This window comes from Dermochelys coriacea, chromosome 2 (genome assembly GCF_009764565.3).
Source record: "Dermochelys coriacea isolate rDerCor1 chromosome 2, rDerCor1.pri.v4, whole genome shotgun sequence".
NCBI lineage: Eukaryota > Metazoa > Chordata > Testudines > Dermochelyidae > Dermochelys > Dermochelys coriacea.
In genome coordinates, this window is record NC_050069.1 from 182,271,993 (window position 1) to 182,289,275 (window position 17,283).

General features: G+C 39.2%; 1 protein-coding gene across 2 annotated transcripts in view; it reads right to left on the reverse strand.

Annotated features, from left to right (window-relative positions):
• Positions 1-322: 322 nt before the first annotated feature.
• The window catches only part of BBS9 (Bardet-Biedl syndrome 9), a 461,967-nt gene continuing 445,006 nt past the window's right edge, over positions 323-17,283 (reverse strand). Inside the window, exon 23 of one of the 2 annotated variants that reach the window (XM_038389485.2) lies at positions 323-2,912. In XM_038389485.2, the coding sequence (XP_038245413.1) occupies positions 2,872-2,912 (41 nt within the window). In that variant the 3' untranslated portion in view covers positions 323-2,871. The remainder of the gene's footprint in view (positions 2,913-17,283) is intronic. The other variant, XM_038389486.2, reaches the window with a different exon arrangement.

A 17,283-nucleotide genomic window follows, 5' to 3' on the forward strand; every position in this document is an offset into this window, starting at 1 on the left:
CCCTCCCACAGCGAGGAGTAAAATAGGCAAACAGGAGCAACATCAACACAAACATGTTTCACTGATGTCAAATAAATGCAATATAAAAAGAAGCATTTCACATACCTCACCCGAACCTCTACTCACTGCTTACCCCAAACTCCCAATGAAGTCAATGGCAGTTTTGGGTGACTGGATCAGATCTAATAATGATAATTATTACCGTAAAAAGGAAAGGAGTACTTGTGGCACCTTAGAGACTAACAAATTTATTAGAGCATAAGCTTTTGTGAGCTACACCTCTAAAAGCTTATGCTCTAATAAATTTGTTAGTCTCTAAGGTGCCACAAGTACTCCTTTTCTTTTTGCGAATACAGACTAACACAGCTGCTACTCTGAAACCTGTAATTATTACCGTGTAATATATCCCACTAAAGCCCTATGGTTTTCTTTCCCACATATGGTATATATGTATATAATAGTATAGGATTTTTTGGTTCAGGATTCTACAGTGTAATGGCACTTCTATGCTACAGTGAAGGGATTTTTAATAGAAATTGCAGTTGATTTCTCTAGGTTACCTAGCAGCCACTGAGAGCACAGAAGAAGATTTGAAATCTGTGGTTAAAGTTTAAGCCTAATAGCTAAAGTAATTGATCAGTTCCCCATGAATTTTCTTTGGTCACAGAGGTGTGTGTGGAGACTACAGGAGATTATTTTATTGGGCAATTTTAGCAGAGCAGTAGAGTCTCCTTACAATGGGTTACATACCGCTCTCCTGGGGAAAAACATGTGGGAGGGACAGAGAGGGAAGAACACTCCTGGAGGGGGAATCTTTCCATGCCAGAGAGGTGGAGTTTCTCCCCCAGGGAGGTTTTTGGCCCCCCTGAGCTGCAGCTCCCTTACAGCTGCCAGGGTACAGGGCCATCTGGATGGAAGCCCTGCAGCTTCACTCCAGCTCCAGGGCCACCTGCTCCCTGGCTGCTTGGCTTCATTTAAAAAGTCAGCTAAAAAAAGACAACCCTGTACAATTGCAGTGATAGAAACGTTATTGATACTCCTGATGGAGCAGCACCATGGAACTGTATGGGAGGCTAACAGGCAATGCACAATTGGTACAAGAAGGAGGGAAAATGATTTTTGGAGAGGGGGAGGGAGGAAGGGGTTGAAAGTAGATTTTGTGCTTATGAAAGTTACTGGACTGGAAGTCCTGGAGAATAAACTTCCCTCTTTATCCACAGATATGGGGCAGATAGTAGTAATATAAATTTGCAATTGTCACCCCTGCCAGCAGATTTCACAACTGAGCCGGGGGAATCTCTTGTATGGGTGAGAAGTCAGAACAGTGAATCTCTATGCTGACTTAGACTATGGCTACACTATGGACTTTACAGTGGCACAGCTGTGCTGTTGTAAGGTCTCCTGTGTAGCCGCTCTATGCTGGCTGGAAAGAGCTCTCCAGCAAGCATAATTAAACCACCCCCAGCGAGTGGCACTAGCTACATCAGAAGGAGATGCTCTCCCACCAAAGTAGCGCTGTCCACGCCAGCCCTTTTGTCAGTGAAACTTATGTCAGTCGGGGGGTTGAAAAAAACACCCTGACCGACAAAAGTTTTGCCGACAAAAGTGATAGTGCAGACATAGCCTAAACAACATAGGTGCCAAGTTTGATGACAGTTTTTGCAATATGTACACTTGTCCACTAGGAAATAAGCTGAGATCAACAATTCATTTCATATATGCTGCCAAACAGGCTGGAAATTGTACTTTTGTACACCACCATGAGGCCAAACCAAAAGGAAGCAGATGTCGCCTGCATATCTTCCACACTTGGAGCCAGGTCTCAGTTATTTTCAGACCCTTCCATACATCTTTACATTGACACTGCATCCATGTTACTCTCAGTAATTCATTTATGTGCCTGACATTTCAAAAATCTAGGTCAAGATTTTCAAAGGTGATTTTGGGTGCCTCTGTTTTAGGGTTTCCCATTTGTAGACACCTTAACAGGACCTGATTTTCAAAGGAGTCAAACCTTCTGAAAATCAGACCCCCTTTGAACTGTCTCAGATTGCGTTCACAAAATTTAAGGCACTCATAATCACTAGTCACATCTGAAAATCTTGTCCCTAACCAGAACAGACTGATTCATAAGAATAACGGGTCTCAGCATACTTACTGTATCAGTAAAAAGCACAATAAGAATATCCATGTGTTGGTGTGCTTACGGTAATTACAATGTAAACCTTATTCACATGACTTTTGTATAACAGGAAAAGGGAAGGAAACATTTTGCCCTTGACATAACCATATTTTACACTGTATCTCTTGAGAGCAGAAGTATAAATCAGGGAGGAGGGGGTTAGAGAAGCCTTGGTGGATTATCTGCCTTTCTTCTTGTGGTGAATTCACCTATGTGGAAATTGTGATTGGTTTGCAGTGGTGGCAAGGAGATAGCTATTTTTTGTCCAAACTGTGACATTATGAGAAAATGGTAACGTGACCGCAAAGGGAGAGGGAGTACAGAATATCTAAAAAATCAGATACAACATACCATGAAACAAAGGTTGCTTTTAACTGTGTGTAAAATAGTCTTTGATCAGTCAACAGGATCTTTATTACGGGATGATATTACAGATTAACAAACATTTGCTATAACAGTTTGATAAGTGGTTAGGCTTTATCCACAGAATGGATGCTAAGACTTATGGTTGCGAAGAAAATCTAATCAATTTGATAGGAATAAATTTTTTTGTACAATTAGTAGGACCTTCTCCTTCTGAAGAATGCATTCACTCCATTCGGAATAGAGTAACCTGGATTGGTACAGCTGCATTGTAAATGCTTTTGACATCAGATAGAAAAATCCTCCTGAGGATCCTCTTCAGATTTTCATGGCTTTTCTGCTTCCTCTAGTGCACCCTGCAGAAAATCTAAAGGAGAGAAAGATAGATGAGAATACTTAAAAATTGGATTATAGTTGGCAAGCATACGCAATAAATTGTTGATTCCACCACAGTTTGGAAAAGTCTTGGTTATACTAGAGGAAATAATTTACTGCATATAAAAAACTCTATGCTAAAAGAATGTTAAAGTTGAAAAATCAAACTCTCAAAAGTTAGGAAATATCAGAATTAAGATTGACTGTGCAAATTAATTCAGCCCTGTGTGCATATGCATTATGATACAGTCTTAAACTTACATGATCACATACCACTTTGTTCACAGGAAAAAATGACACAGGACACACATGTCAAGTAAATATAAAATGCTACAATTGGTAGCATTTTACCCACAATTTGCCCAGGTATACACAAGCTGCAAAGCAGTGGAGAATCAGGCACTTCGTTTATTAATAGAATGCATCTTTTTAAATGGCTATATGTATATTCAAGGCTGATACTTTAGAGAGACTGATGTAGCAAACTACTGGTCTTGGAAAAGTTTAATTTATTGTTGATGCTTTTGTTTTAAAATGTTAATACAACACAACAGAAGGTGTGTCAAATATGAATTTGATCTAAATCCACACCACAGCAAACCTGAAGGAAAGCAGAAATCTGGGAGTAAGTGGTCAAAAATTTCCAGACTGAAGTAAATGTGGAAAAAGAGAACAGTGAATAATCAAATTAAAGTAGTCTAAACACAAACTTGCATGGTTTAATTAAACTGGTTTAGTTAAACCAGAGCAAACCCATGTGGGTTTACTCTTATTTCAGCTTCAAAGAAGCTTATTGTGTTCTAACTTAAAACCGAACTAAACCTGGTTCAAGCCAAAATAAAAGAAATAAATAATCATAATAATGCCTAGCTCTTATATAGCACCTTTCAACCATAGATCTCAAAGCACTTTACAAAAGAGGTCAGTATCACTAACCTCATGCAATGGATAGGGAAACTGAGGCATGGATAAATTACATGATTTTCATAGGAGGCCAGAGGCAGAGTCAGGAACATAAGCCAGGCATTGCTTTGTCCACTCAGACACACTGCCTCCATAACCATGTCCACACAACCTTTTTCACCTGTTTAAATAAACTGGTTTAAAATTACATACCTTTTATTTAATTGGTGTAACTCTGTGTGTAGACAAGCCCTCAGATTTTCATTTTTTTAGGTTGGCTATGTCTTTTGGTACTAGGGTATTTTGACATATCAATGAATGGCTTGGTGTGAGGGCAAGAAGTTGAATGAACTTTACTGAGACTCAGAGCCTTGAGACTGAAGCCTCAAAATGCCTGAAAGGCAAACAGGGAGCAAGAGCTCGGGAATAAGAACCTGGTGACACAAAAGACCAAAGCTGTGGCTTCTCAGCAAGAGCTTTAATTCCCCAAGGAGCTATGAGGTTTCCCCTCACCAAATTGCTATTGTTTAAGAGGACAACTAAAAATACCATGTTGAGACCTGATCTGGGTTTACAAAGCTCATCTCTGGCCTGGTAGCTCCTTTGTTCAAAACTGTTAGCATGTAGCATATGCTGGGGACCCACAGGGATCAGCAGTAGGCCCTGTTCCAGGTAATGCCTTCGTTAATGATTTAGAAGAGGAAGTGAGCAGCATGTTAATTGTAACTGCAGATTATCAAAAACTGAGATGAGCTGCAGATACTGGAGAGGAGAAAGAAACACTGCAATGAAACCTAGTGAGATTAACAAGAGGGACAGAAAAAAAAGTCAGATTTAAACTGAAATACATTTGAGGAATAAACAATCTGAAAAAACACATGCTTCTGGGAGATAGAGAAGCAGCAGCTGAAAGAGACCTTGAGGTAATAGATTACAGCAAATGAAACAAAAGTTTGCAACGTGGTAGTAGGCCAAAAAGCCCAATGCAATTTAGAATTGCAGAGGCATCGCATCATGGAGCTGGGAGTTAACAGACCGTTTATGGATGGCTCTGCAGTGATCACATCTGAAATATTGTGTTCAGCTTCAGAAATATATCCAAAAATTGGCCTGATCCAAAGTCCATTGAAATCAATGGAAAGACTCCATGGATTTCAGTGGGCTTTAGCCCAGGCCCTAAAAGAACAACAAATATATGACCTGGTGACTGAAAACACTGCTTTGGAACAATCTTACAGAAGCTAATTATGCATCTAGTAGATTAGCTCAGAAACAACAAAAGGGTGGATATGAACTTGATAGTCTATATCTGAAGGGCATAAACACCACGGAGAGAGTAATTATTTATTTTGGGACAGGAGGGTATAAGTAGTAGTAATGGCATGCAATTAAGACAGGGAACATTTAGCTAAATATCAGAAAAAACTTCCTGACAGTGAGATATTGTAGTCTTCAGAATAGTTCCCCAAAGGAAAAGACTCATCATTTGGACATTTTAAATTAGACTGGACAGAAAACCTAAATGCCTACATTTTCAAATGTGACTAATAATTGTGGGTGCCCAACTTGAGATACCTTAAAAGTGCCTGATTTTTCAGAAAGTTCTCAGCACCCATCCTATGAAAAATCAGCCTCCTTTAATAGGTCTCTATTTTAGCACCCAGAATTTGAGTCCTGCAAAATCTTTAGATACTTTTGAAGATGCAGGCCAGAAAATGTCTGACTATAGGGGACAGGTCTACTGGCAGGGAGATGGACTGAATGACTTAATACATCTTTTTCTTTTGTGTCTTGACTGATTCTGTGCTAAAAATGGAAAATTAATCGTTATTTGGGATATAAAGTAACACCCAAGAGTCTCAATAACTATATTTTCATGACATTGATTTCTTCATGTTGTTATTTCTAAAAATGGCCATGATAAATTATAGTGTTAATGATAAACAATGTAAATTCCGGAAATATATAGGAGATTATCTCAAAGGTGCTAGCCTTTTCTGATATAATTATAGGTATGCAGAACAAAGGAAATTCAAAGGGCAGAATTTATCTTGATTTCACATACCTTTTTGACATAGCACCAAATACAAATTTAAAGAACTTAGATGCTGTATGACTAAAAGTATCATGGAATAAATAAATTATGGGTGAGGTGCATTTATGTATGAGGTGTAAATTATGTCTGGTATTAAATTGTGCAACCATCTCATGGAATGGTGTATTAAGATTTGTCCTTCAACAATGAGTCTTGCAAGCTATGACCTATACTTTTCTATGTGCATTATTAATTAATCTGAAGAACCATGTAACATGCCATTGATTAAATCGGCATATGAAAAATTATGATACAATGGATAATTAATATCAGGGAGGTTAATCATCAGCATGCTCTGGCAAGCTTATGCAGAAACACAAATATATATGTTGTAAGATTTAAAATACTGCAGATCAGTGATTCTCCAGATCATTTAGAAAGAGTCCGTCCCCCCCAGATCAAGTCTTTTTCCACCCTCCGAGTTCCCCCACTGCATGGTTCTCAAAATATTTCATTCTGCAGACCACCAAGAAAGCATCCGTGGACCACCAATCTCCCACAAAAACAATCTGCAAACATTGTCATGGATAAATTTACATTAACTCACATACAACAATCTACATAGCTATGAACTGGAAAACCCTTACTTAGAAAATAGTAATGATGAAATTCACCCCTGTGCTGTGCCAGCTCTAAATCCTCAAAATAGGGCTTAAGCATGGGAGTTATTTAAATCGGAGCATAGACCATGTGCTGGTGATTTTCACCTTAAAGGAGTACGCTGGGAGTTTCAATTATCAAAAATTGAATATAATAGTATGTAAGAGATGCCATTCTCAGCCGCTCAATGACAGTCCTGAAAACCATTTTTTGCATTTGACAACTAGAAAATGTCCCCACAATGTTCACACTGTTCTCTAGATATTTCATATACAAGCAAGTATTCAGAATACTGCAGTTATGTTAATTCACCGTCAACTGAAATGTTTTTAAAGGTCGTCATCAATTACAGAAATATCATTCGTAATAACAATAAATCTATGCTTTGAATATGGAGTGCAGTTTTCAGCCCCTCATTTGTAAAAAGACTGAAACGTGAGAGAAAGTTCAAAGAAGGGCAAATAAAATGAGAAAAGTGCTAGAATACGCTGTTTTTGTAGGCGTGTCGGTCCCAGGATATTGGAGAGACTAGGTGGGTGAGGTCTAATAAAAGATATTAGCTCACAAGATATTACCTTACTCACCTTGTCACTCAAAAAGTGCTACAAGACATCTGAAAGATACTTGATAGAATTATTTATTTGACTAGTGGGAAAAAAGCCTTTTAAACCAATTACAAATACTTGAGTGATATTGCAGAAGGGAGAGGAAAGGACTGTGTTCTGCAGTCACGAATTGGTCAAACAAGGCATAATGGTGTAAAAGTTAAGATTGAAACATTCAGGTTAGACATGAGACAACATGAAAGAGTCATGACAATTAGGCAATGGAATAAACTGACTATGAGGTAGCTGAGTCACCTACATTAGGGGTTTTCAAACATTCATTAGATGAAATTCTAGTGGAATTATCATAGAAGATGCAGAGGAGTTGGATTGGATGACCTGAGGGGCCTTTTCCAACTCTATCATCTATGCTGTTATGGTTCATTCTAAGCAGAATATTTTGGACTCTCATGAATTACTGGCTGAGTATCCTGGATACTTGTGCACATTAGTTTGCTCGTAGCATGCATAAAACTTTAGCCAAAAGCTGGTTTGGAAGTGCTTTATCTACAGTATTCAATACTTCCCAACCTCTGTTTCATATGGTGACTCAGGGGCAGGACTGTTATAACAGGAGAACAAAAAGCTATTTTGGTTTTCGATTAGGTTCTAGAAAGGAGGCACCGCTTCCCCTATATAAAAGGGGAGGGAACACACAATTTCATGGACAGTTTATATATCGCTATTCCTAGACCATACATGAATAGCCTCCAAATAAACCAAAGTTTTAAAGTCACTGCTTAACATATGTAAAAGGAGGAAAAAGGGCAAATGACCAAAGTTAATAATAGTTATTTTTGCTTCTTTGTTAGCAAGATAAAACTTAGACTTTTCCCATCACCTTTCAGCCATGGTTGAAATCATCATGATAATTTCCTTCTAAGAACTCCATCCATCTATTGTTCATAATTTTCATTATCACTATAAAACTGTGTGAGCAAAAAATTTAACTTCCCTTTCCTTAACATGTAATCTTTCTCCCACGGACATATGCCAAAATGGTGTTTCAGCAAGTTTAAGAAAGTAAAAGTAATTTATTAATCCCAAGAAAACTGTGACTGAGTAGTTTGAAGTGCCTAGGGGATTGATATAAATTCATGATTTTTACTGTCGTTATGAAGATAGATCATGGTGATGGATAAGACCACACTATTTACCAATTGTTTCCTTTACTTCTTTAAGAGAAACGTCTATAGAAATAGGACTCAGATCTGTGTTCAATACCATATTATTGGAAGAGCTAATTAAGAGTGAACAACACCCTCTTTGAGTCATCGATCGATTATAATATTAATTTATAGATATATGATTTCATCATAGTATGGTGAGGGCTTTTGCATTTGAAAGGGGCATGGTACTTGATGAAGGAGTGGGAAGGCAAGACTGCCACATTCACAAAAGAACTGTATAATTCAAAGTGTTTGTTTTACTTTTGGTCTGGGAAGTGGTGGCAATGAGAGCAAGGTCTTCACTCATCACATTTCTGTATGTCTTAGGGGACTGGATAGACCATAGTATGGATAACAGGATACAGTGTTTTTCATCTTTTGGTCACTGATTTGAATGAAACTACTATGGTAGCTGCAGCTGATAGTCATGACTATTTGATATTTGTAGTGTTGTTGTATCTATGTGTTGATCCCAGGATATAAGAGCGACAAAGTGGGTGAAGTAATATATTTTATTGGACCAACTTCTGTTGGTGACAGACAAGCTTTTGAGCTTACACAGAGTTCTTCTTCTGGTCTGGGAAAGATTCTCAGAGTGTCACAGCTTTAAACACAAGATAGAATATATTGTTTAGCATAAGGAGTTAACACATGTTGCAAGAGAACATTCAAGGTGAAATGGCCAGTTAAAACCTTTGCAGTTGTAGGACAAAGGAGGGTTAAGGGGTTACAGATTGTTATAATGAGCCATAAATCCAGTGTCTTTACTGAGTCCATGATTTTTAGTAGTTATGAAGGTAAGCTCCCAGGCTCATCTTTTGAAGCAGTTCTGAAGCTTTCCTTTGAGGATGAAGACTGACTGGTCAGATATGGAGTGACTGTTTTGTGAAAAGTGTTTCATAACTTTATAATAAGTCAAGCTTTGTCCTACAACTGCAGAGGTGTTAACTGCCCACTTCACCTTGAATGGTGTTAGCAATGAGGGCCTGCAACTTGCCTGCCCAGTTGCCAGACAGTCATTGAGTGCAGCTGTGCCACAGGAGAACCCACAAATTAGAGAGATTCATTTTATGACAAAATGCCATCTTCCCAGAGATTGCTGAACTGCATTCTTAATGCTCCAGTAAAGGATCTACATTTTAAATAGAATGACAAATTCATTTATTTTTTGTTAGCAATAAGACTTTGTATTGTACATTGTTGGGAAAACATGACTTCTTCTGGAATTGTGGCATAACAGAATAGAGATTGTCCTTGTAATGGAAAAACATTCCCACCAAGTACATACACAAGAAACACCAAAAAGACGATAGGTATTTAGAAATGTGGTCATCTTTTTCAGCATACTCAGAGGATGCTCTGTTTAAAATGTAGATCCTTTACTGGAGCAATTAAATTTATCATGAGTTTCCTTATTCTGTTCTCCCTGACTAACCGATGTTCCACTGGAAACTCACCATACAACTAGAGTATCAACCCTTAAATAGCGAATGTTAGCCTATATTAAGACTTCTTAAAAGCTTGTTTGGAGCGCATCCTACTATCCTCACACATTGTTTACATTCATATAACACAATTTAGGGACCTGATTTGAAGCAACTAGAACAGGGGTGGGCAAATTACGGCCTGGGGGCTGCATCCGGACCTTCAGACATATTAATCTGGCCCTAGAGCTCCCGCTGAGGAGTGGGGTCCAGGGCTTGCCCCGCTCCGGCTCTCAAGCCAGGAAACGGGGCTGGGGGCTTGCCCCACTCTGTGCGTGCCATGGCTTCGTGCAGCTCCCAGAAGCCGTGGCATGTTCCCCCTCCGGCTCCTACACGTAGGGGCAGCCAGGGGCGCCACACAGGGAACCGAGGCCACTGGAGCTGTAGGGGGAGCACCTGTGGACAGGGCAGTGCGCAGAGCCGCCTGGCCGTGCCTCCATGTAGAATCCGGAGGGTGCACATGCTGCTGCTTCCAGGAGCTGCTTGAGGTAAGCGCCACCCAGAGCCTGTACCCCAACCCCCTCCCGTGCCCCAACCCCCTGCTCCAGACCGGATTGTCCTCCCACCCTCCGAAACCCTCGGTCCCAGCCCAGAGCACCCTCCTGCACTTCCAACCCCTTATACCCAGCCCCACCCCAGAGACCGCACCCCCATCCAGCACCCTCACCCACCCCCCATGCCTCTGCTCCAGCCTGGAGCCCCTTCCTGCACTGCTGAACTCCTCATTTCTGACCCCACCCCAGAGCCCATACCCCCCCCCAAACCCCAATTTCTTGAGCAGTCATGGACCACCATACAATTTCCATACCCAGATGAGGTCCTCGGGTCAAAAAAGTTTGTCCACCCCCTGAACTAGAAACACAGTAACATTTTAGGCAAAATACCAGGTACGAACTAATGAGCTGCCATTGAGCACAGTACTTCTGCACCTCCATCCCTATTATATAGTACCACAAAATGATAAGAATAAAATCAGCTATGACATGCTAAACTACATTAAAACAATGTTAAGAGTTTGATGTAAACAAAGGGAGTTAAGTTCTGATTTAAGGCTGAAATTCTGTCTGTAAAAATTAATTTGTTGTGCCCAGGTGTTTTTAATATACATGATATATTTAGCCTCATGCAGTTTTCTGCGACCATATGGCATTATCTATTGTGATCTGTTGATTTAGTGGTCTGTTTTTTCTTACGATTATAATATAAAGATGCCACAGCTGAGGTCTTCTTCTATCTGGCTTTATAAAAACAGTAAGAGGCACTTATAACACACTAGGCAACTGGTTAAAAATAAAATCAATATATTGAAAAGCAAAATGAACAGAAGCCACCTAAGTAAATCCCTCACTTTACCTATGCACCACCTTCACCCCATATGTTGCCCCAGTTAGAGTGCATTTACAACAATCTAATCTGAAGATAACAATGGAATGAATTAGATGATTAAGGGAAGCAGTAGTTGGGTCACTGAAAAACATTTAGTTTGAGGCACAAATGCAAACAAAAATGGCTTTTCAAATAAGCAAGAATGTTGGTTGAAAATCTTCCATTTTCATCAAAGGTATTTGGGCTGTCATCAAAAAATTCAGTTATCAAAACAAACAAAAATCAGTTTTCAGGGTTTTGATTTTTCAATAAAACCTGAACATTTTTAGAGAAAATCTGATGGAAAACAAGCAAAACAAAAAAAAAATGTTTTCATCCACAGCTTTCACAGGAGACCCAGATTTAATTTCCAGTTTCAACTAGAACAAATAGTTTTTTCCAAGTTACAAATCCCTCAGAAATGAATACAAAGAGAATGACTGAAAAGCCTTTTGTTTGCTTCCCATGCTGATTTTGTGAATGTTGAGATTATTCTGGATGTTGGTTTATATTGGTATTTAATGTGAGGCTAGTCTGGAGCTAATGCTGATTTTAACTGTGTTAAGTGTTGGAAATACACTCAGAGGGCTTGTGCAATATGCATAACATAATTCTAAAAACATAAATGTGGCCGCAAAAACATCACCATCATACTTCATTACACATGATATTTCATATCCAATACCATTCAGAATTGCTGATAAGCCTTATAAGAAACTGTTGTCTAATTAATAAATAGTTATCAGATATAATAAGGAGGACCAAATATGCCTCGATTAGACAGACACAAAGAATAAGACATTTGTAGTGCATAGGTAATTTTGTCTTTTCCTTGGAAGAAGTTATAATATATTAGCTATCTTACTTCTGTTCATTATTGGTTGTTCTGATGCTTTACTGTCTTCACCAGAAAGGTGGACATCTGACAATGAACAACTGCTTTGTCTTCCCGGATAAGCGATCCCTATGATAAATAGGAAAAACTGCAGGGGTTGGTTACCTTTAGGGCAAGATTTTCCACTATTTCCATATGAATGGCAGTGAAATGAATGCTTCTCGTAGAAGCAGCCATCCAGTGCCTGCCTGAAGGAAGAGTCAAGACCCCTTAAGGATATGTGAATTACAGTAGTTTTCCATTATTGGACCAACTTCTGTTGGTGAGAGAAGCATATTCCTCACTCACCTCATATCTCTAATATCCTGGGACCAACATGGCTACAACAACTCTGCATACAGAAATTTTCCATTCATGGAGGCTGACTGCACTTCAAAAGTGACATTTGAAAACTTATGGCCTCCTTGTTAAAAAGCCTTACAACCCTCTTCATCCATCTAAGTCTTGCTCTACACTTAAAATTTAGATCGACCTAGCTACATTACTCAGTGTTGTGAATTTTTCACACTCGGGATGTGAGCATCATAGTTAAGCCAACCTAGCCCCTGGCGGATTGACGGAAGAAATCTTCCACTGACCTAGCTACCACTGCGTGGGGAGGCAGATTACCTACATTGATGGAAAAATACTTTCTGTCAACATGGGAAGTATCTATACTATGGTGCTACAATGTCATAATTGAAGCACCGATGCTGTGGCCACTGTAGTGCCCTAAGTGTAGGGTTACCATGTGTTAGTGTAGATATGCCCTAATTATAGGGTTCCCATGCGTCCAGGTTTTCCAGGACATAGCCTCTTTTTGAGTTTCCTTTCTCTGTCTGGGTGGATTTTTCAAACAGAAAATGTTTGCAGAGCAGGCAAGCTGCAGCTTGGAAAGAGCCCTGATTGGTCCACTTCCTGATTGGTCCTTCCCCGCATCCACAGCTGATTGGTCCATTCCCCTGCAAGCCATAGCTGCCGAAGCCCGCCTGCCCACCCAGGTCCCAGCCCTGGGGAGGGATTCCCACGAGAGGTGCTGACTGACAGCTGCTGCAGAATCCTGGGTTTGCGCCAGCTGCCTTGCCACCAAGACAGGGAGCGTCACTGCCGCCCCACCTCCAGTGAGTACCCCACCACAGGTACCCTCCAGTACCAGAGGATGTAGACAAATCAGAAGAAATTCAGAAACAAGCACCATAAATGACTGAGTGGCTGATTTATTAGGAAACACTAAAATATGTGAGGGGGAGAAATCAAGTAACCGAATAGCAAAGAAAGATCTAGGAATTTAGTATTATGCAACGGGGTAAGACTAGAAGCAATGAAATAAATTCAAGAAAAGGCATATTTAGGTTGCCTAATGTACAAATAGAGTCTCCCAAAGGAGGTGGTGATGAAAGCCACATAGTTTGGCATATCTAAAAGTTAGATAGACAAAGTGCCATAATGGAGAGAACAATCCTGCAGTGTCAGGGAGATGATCAATTTTCAGAGTAGCAGCCGTGTTAGTCTGTATTCGCAAAAAGAAAAGGAGGACTTGTGGCACCTTAGAGACTAACAAATTTATTAGAGCATAAGCTTTCGTGAGCTACAGCTCACTTCATCGGATGCATTTGATCAAGATGATCTTACAGGATATTTCCAGCTCTTACTTCTGTACGTATCATTTAACAAATCCGAGGTGTTATAAATTTCTAAGTGTTTTGTAATGTGCACAGAAACATCAGCTTTTGCTTACCAGCAAGTTTTCAGGGAGTGAATACTCTTCAATATGCTGTTCTGTTTAACAATGGTACATTATAGTGCAAGTGCTAAAATCATATTCAAAATTTCCATGGATTCTTCTGGAAATAACATTCAACAGGACTTTACCATTTGATGTCATTTTTCCTTTTGAATCTTGGGAAGGGTGGGAAGATTGAGGGAAGGGAGGCTGATTTGGGGGAAAATGTGTCTAAAAAAATAACAAAGACAAACTAATACTTGTGTAATATTTTCCCATCTTGAATTTCACACATATACTGTAGCTTAAAAGGAATGAGAAAAATGCTCCGAGACCTTTTTCCAAATGCAATCTTTTGATAAGTTCCAGTGTTGGCTTAAAAGCAAAAGAAAAAAAAAGCACACATTAAAGTAATAGCCGAGAATTCTTCTATAGAGACTTTTAAAATAGCCTGTTTCTATTGTTTTCCAAATACTATGCCTGTTTGTTTGGGGTTTTTTGTTTGCTTTTTTTATACCATGATTTTTGGCTAAAATCCTATTTTTGCAAATATGAAGGGTGATAGAATTATGCTTTTAAGAACAAAACCAATACAACACATTTTATATTTTTGCTATCATATTATATCCCCTATTAACAGTGTCATAAAAATCAGTCTACTGAAAAAGCTAGAGCTTAATTCTCCTCTCACTTGCACCACTTTTCCATTGACACCATTGACTCACTGATGTAAGCGAGAGGAGAATCAGACCCCTTGTTTCAAGCTAAATCTTGGTGCCAGTGCCAGAGCTGCCAATTTCAACATTCACAGTACAACAGCAGTAGGTTACTTAAATATGATGATCCAATTAAGAAGTTCCCAAATCTGTGAGATCCTGGGTTCCTCCTGGAAGGTTCTAAGCACCTTCACTCCCATCAAAGCTAACAGGAGTTGAGGGAGCATAGCACTTTGCAAGATCAGGCTCATTAGCACTTGCATAAGATTGGCTGAGACAAAAACAACAATTAGCGGAAGCCAATGGGCCTGCACATAAGGCTCGGTATGATGAAAGTAGCATTTTTAAATGCAGCATGGTTTTTCTCAGAGGCACAGGAAACAATAAAAGCTTAGTAGAGTTAGCATGCAGCAATATAACTTTTATCGGTTTGTGGGATTTTGTGAGAAATAAGTCTAACTAGTATAGAAGGGCTATTGCCCTATTGAGCTAACAAATTCGATGCTTACAAAATTTCAATACTTATACATTCACAGTTGCTTCAGTAACAAATGCAGCTTGAATTCAAATATATGTTTTCCACTAACAGCACTGACCAGAATTATCAATACATTTTCTGCCATGAAAAAGAAGCCGTTTTGCTAAGTTACAATACTGCCAAGAACAAGAGTAAACAATTAGATTTTTCCTGATTATGAACTGTTCAGAAGTATTTCCTTAGTAAGCAATAATGTGAATTAAGTATGTAGCCATGCCAGTTCCAGGATATCAGAGAGACAAGGTGGGTGAGGTAATGACTTTTACTGGACCAACTTCTGCTGATGGGAGAGACAAGCTTTCGAGCTTACACAGAGCTCTTCTTCTGGTCTGAGAAACTTAATATGTATTACAACAATCTATAACCCACTAACAACCCCACCACCACATCTGCTTCCCTCTCTCCCCCGCCTCTTCCTTCTTATTTGTGACTGAATGGGTGTTAATAGGCCATTTCACCTTGTATGGTCCCTGGAAATATGTGTTAACTACTGATGCTAAACAATCTGTTCCATCTTGTATTTAGCTGTGACACTTTGAGGCTATGTCTACACTGCAATTAGACTCCTGCTGCTGGCCCTGCCAGTTGACTCAGACTCAGGCTAAGGAGCTATTTAATTGCGAGTGTAGATGTTCAGCTTCAGGCTGTAGCGTGAGCTCTGGGACCTTACCCTGTTGCAGGGTCCTAAAGCCTGGGTTTCAGCCCGAGCCTACACATCTACCCTGCAAGTAAACAGCGCCCGAGCCCCAGAAGCCTGAGTTAGCTGGCACGGGCCAGCCACAGGTGTCTAACTGCAGTGTAGATATAGAACCATAGGATTGGAAGGAACCTTGAGAGGTCATCTAGTCCAGTCCCTTGCACTGCTGGCAGGACTAAATATTATTACTACTTTGAGTAAATATTCCAGACCTGAAGAAGAGCGCTATGTAAGCTTGAAAGTTTCTCTCTCTTACTGAAGTTGGTCCAATAAAAGATATCTCATTCACCTTGTCTCAAGCAAAGGGACAGATTATTTACCAAATACCAGCAAAATGGAACTAACTGTCAATAGAAAACTGTAATTTTGGAATCAATTTCCAAAAAATATACTAAAACTCAGGCATAAGCAGGCCCATTGCTCTTCAATTTCTCAATAAAGCTGCATTTATTTTCAAATTTTTTAGTAGATTTTTGAAAATCATCATCAGCTTAGGAAGATGCCAAATCACTCTTTGGTTAAAATGTCTCAAAACAAACTGTGAAGGAGAAAAAAATATGAATCTTAATTCAGGCCTGCATACTGCAAACACTTACACACATGCTGCAAACTGCAAACACTTACCCAAAATTTATGCACACGAGTAGTTCCATTAAACTTAAAAAGTCCAATTGGAGTGTGTGGTTTGTATTTTTAAAAAATCAGTTAACTAATTTTATTTTTTTTAAATTCTGATATCAACATAACACTAGGAAATACTTCTTTTGTTTTTTGTTTTTATAAAGTTGACAAAGTTGAAAGGACAAAGAGCACACTTTCAGGTCACAAGCCACGGCCTCAGTCCTGCAAGTTTGTCCATGTAGGTGGAGCCCTTTGCCTACACAGAACTCTGCTGAAATTAGCTAAGCTCTGCATAGGTGAAGGATTCTGCCCGAACAGAAAATCTTACAGGATAGGGGCCTGACGTCTCAGCTTTACAAACAATAAAGATTTTTAGAAAATTTTTACAACTGGTAAGATTTTCAGTGCTAACCCCCACCCCAATTTCAATGATGACAAATAATAAAACCCCCAAAATTAGAACACTACCTTTGAGTGTGGCACAAGAACCAGAAAATATAACAGAGACTAGGAACAAATGTAAACTAATCAGTCTAGATTTATTATCCAAGCAGAATGAAATGCAAACTGCAAACCATGCGCAGCCAGTGATGACAGGCAAATTATATTTTTTAATATTCCTTAAATTTTACAGCACAAAGCAATTTATTAATAATGCAGGTAAGGATATATTCTAGTTTCTTTTTCTTTTTAACTTTAAAAAACTTGATGGTGTTCCTTTAAGAAACACCCACCACAAATACATTAAGTTGAACACAATATAATTTTGTTTAAAACTTGCTTTCTGTGGGAACTGAGGCTTTTATTTCTCTAAACTGTTCTCAAAGGAATCTTGGGTTTTACATATGGTATTTCAAGTCTCACTGTAGGAGATTTTTACATCAAAGTTCACACAGAACTCTAAAGGCTCCATTGGAGTTTCTCAGAGTGACAGTTTAAGAAAAGATGTAACTAGAGATCTATTGAGACAGAT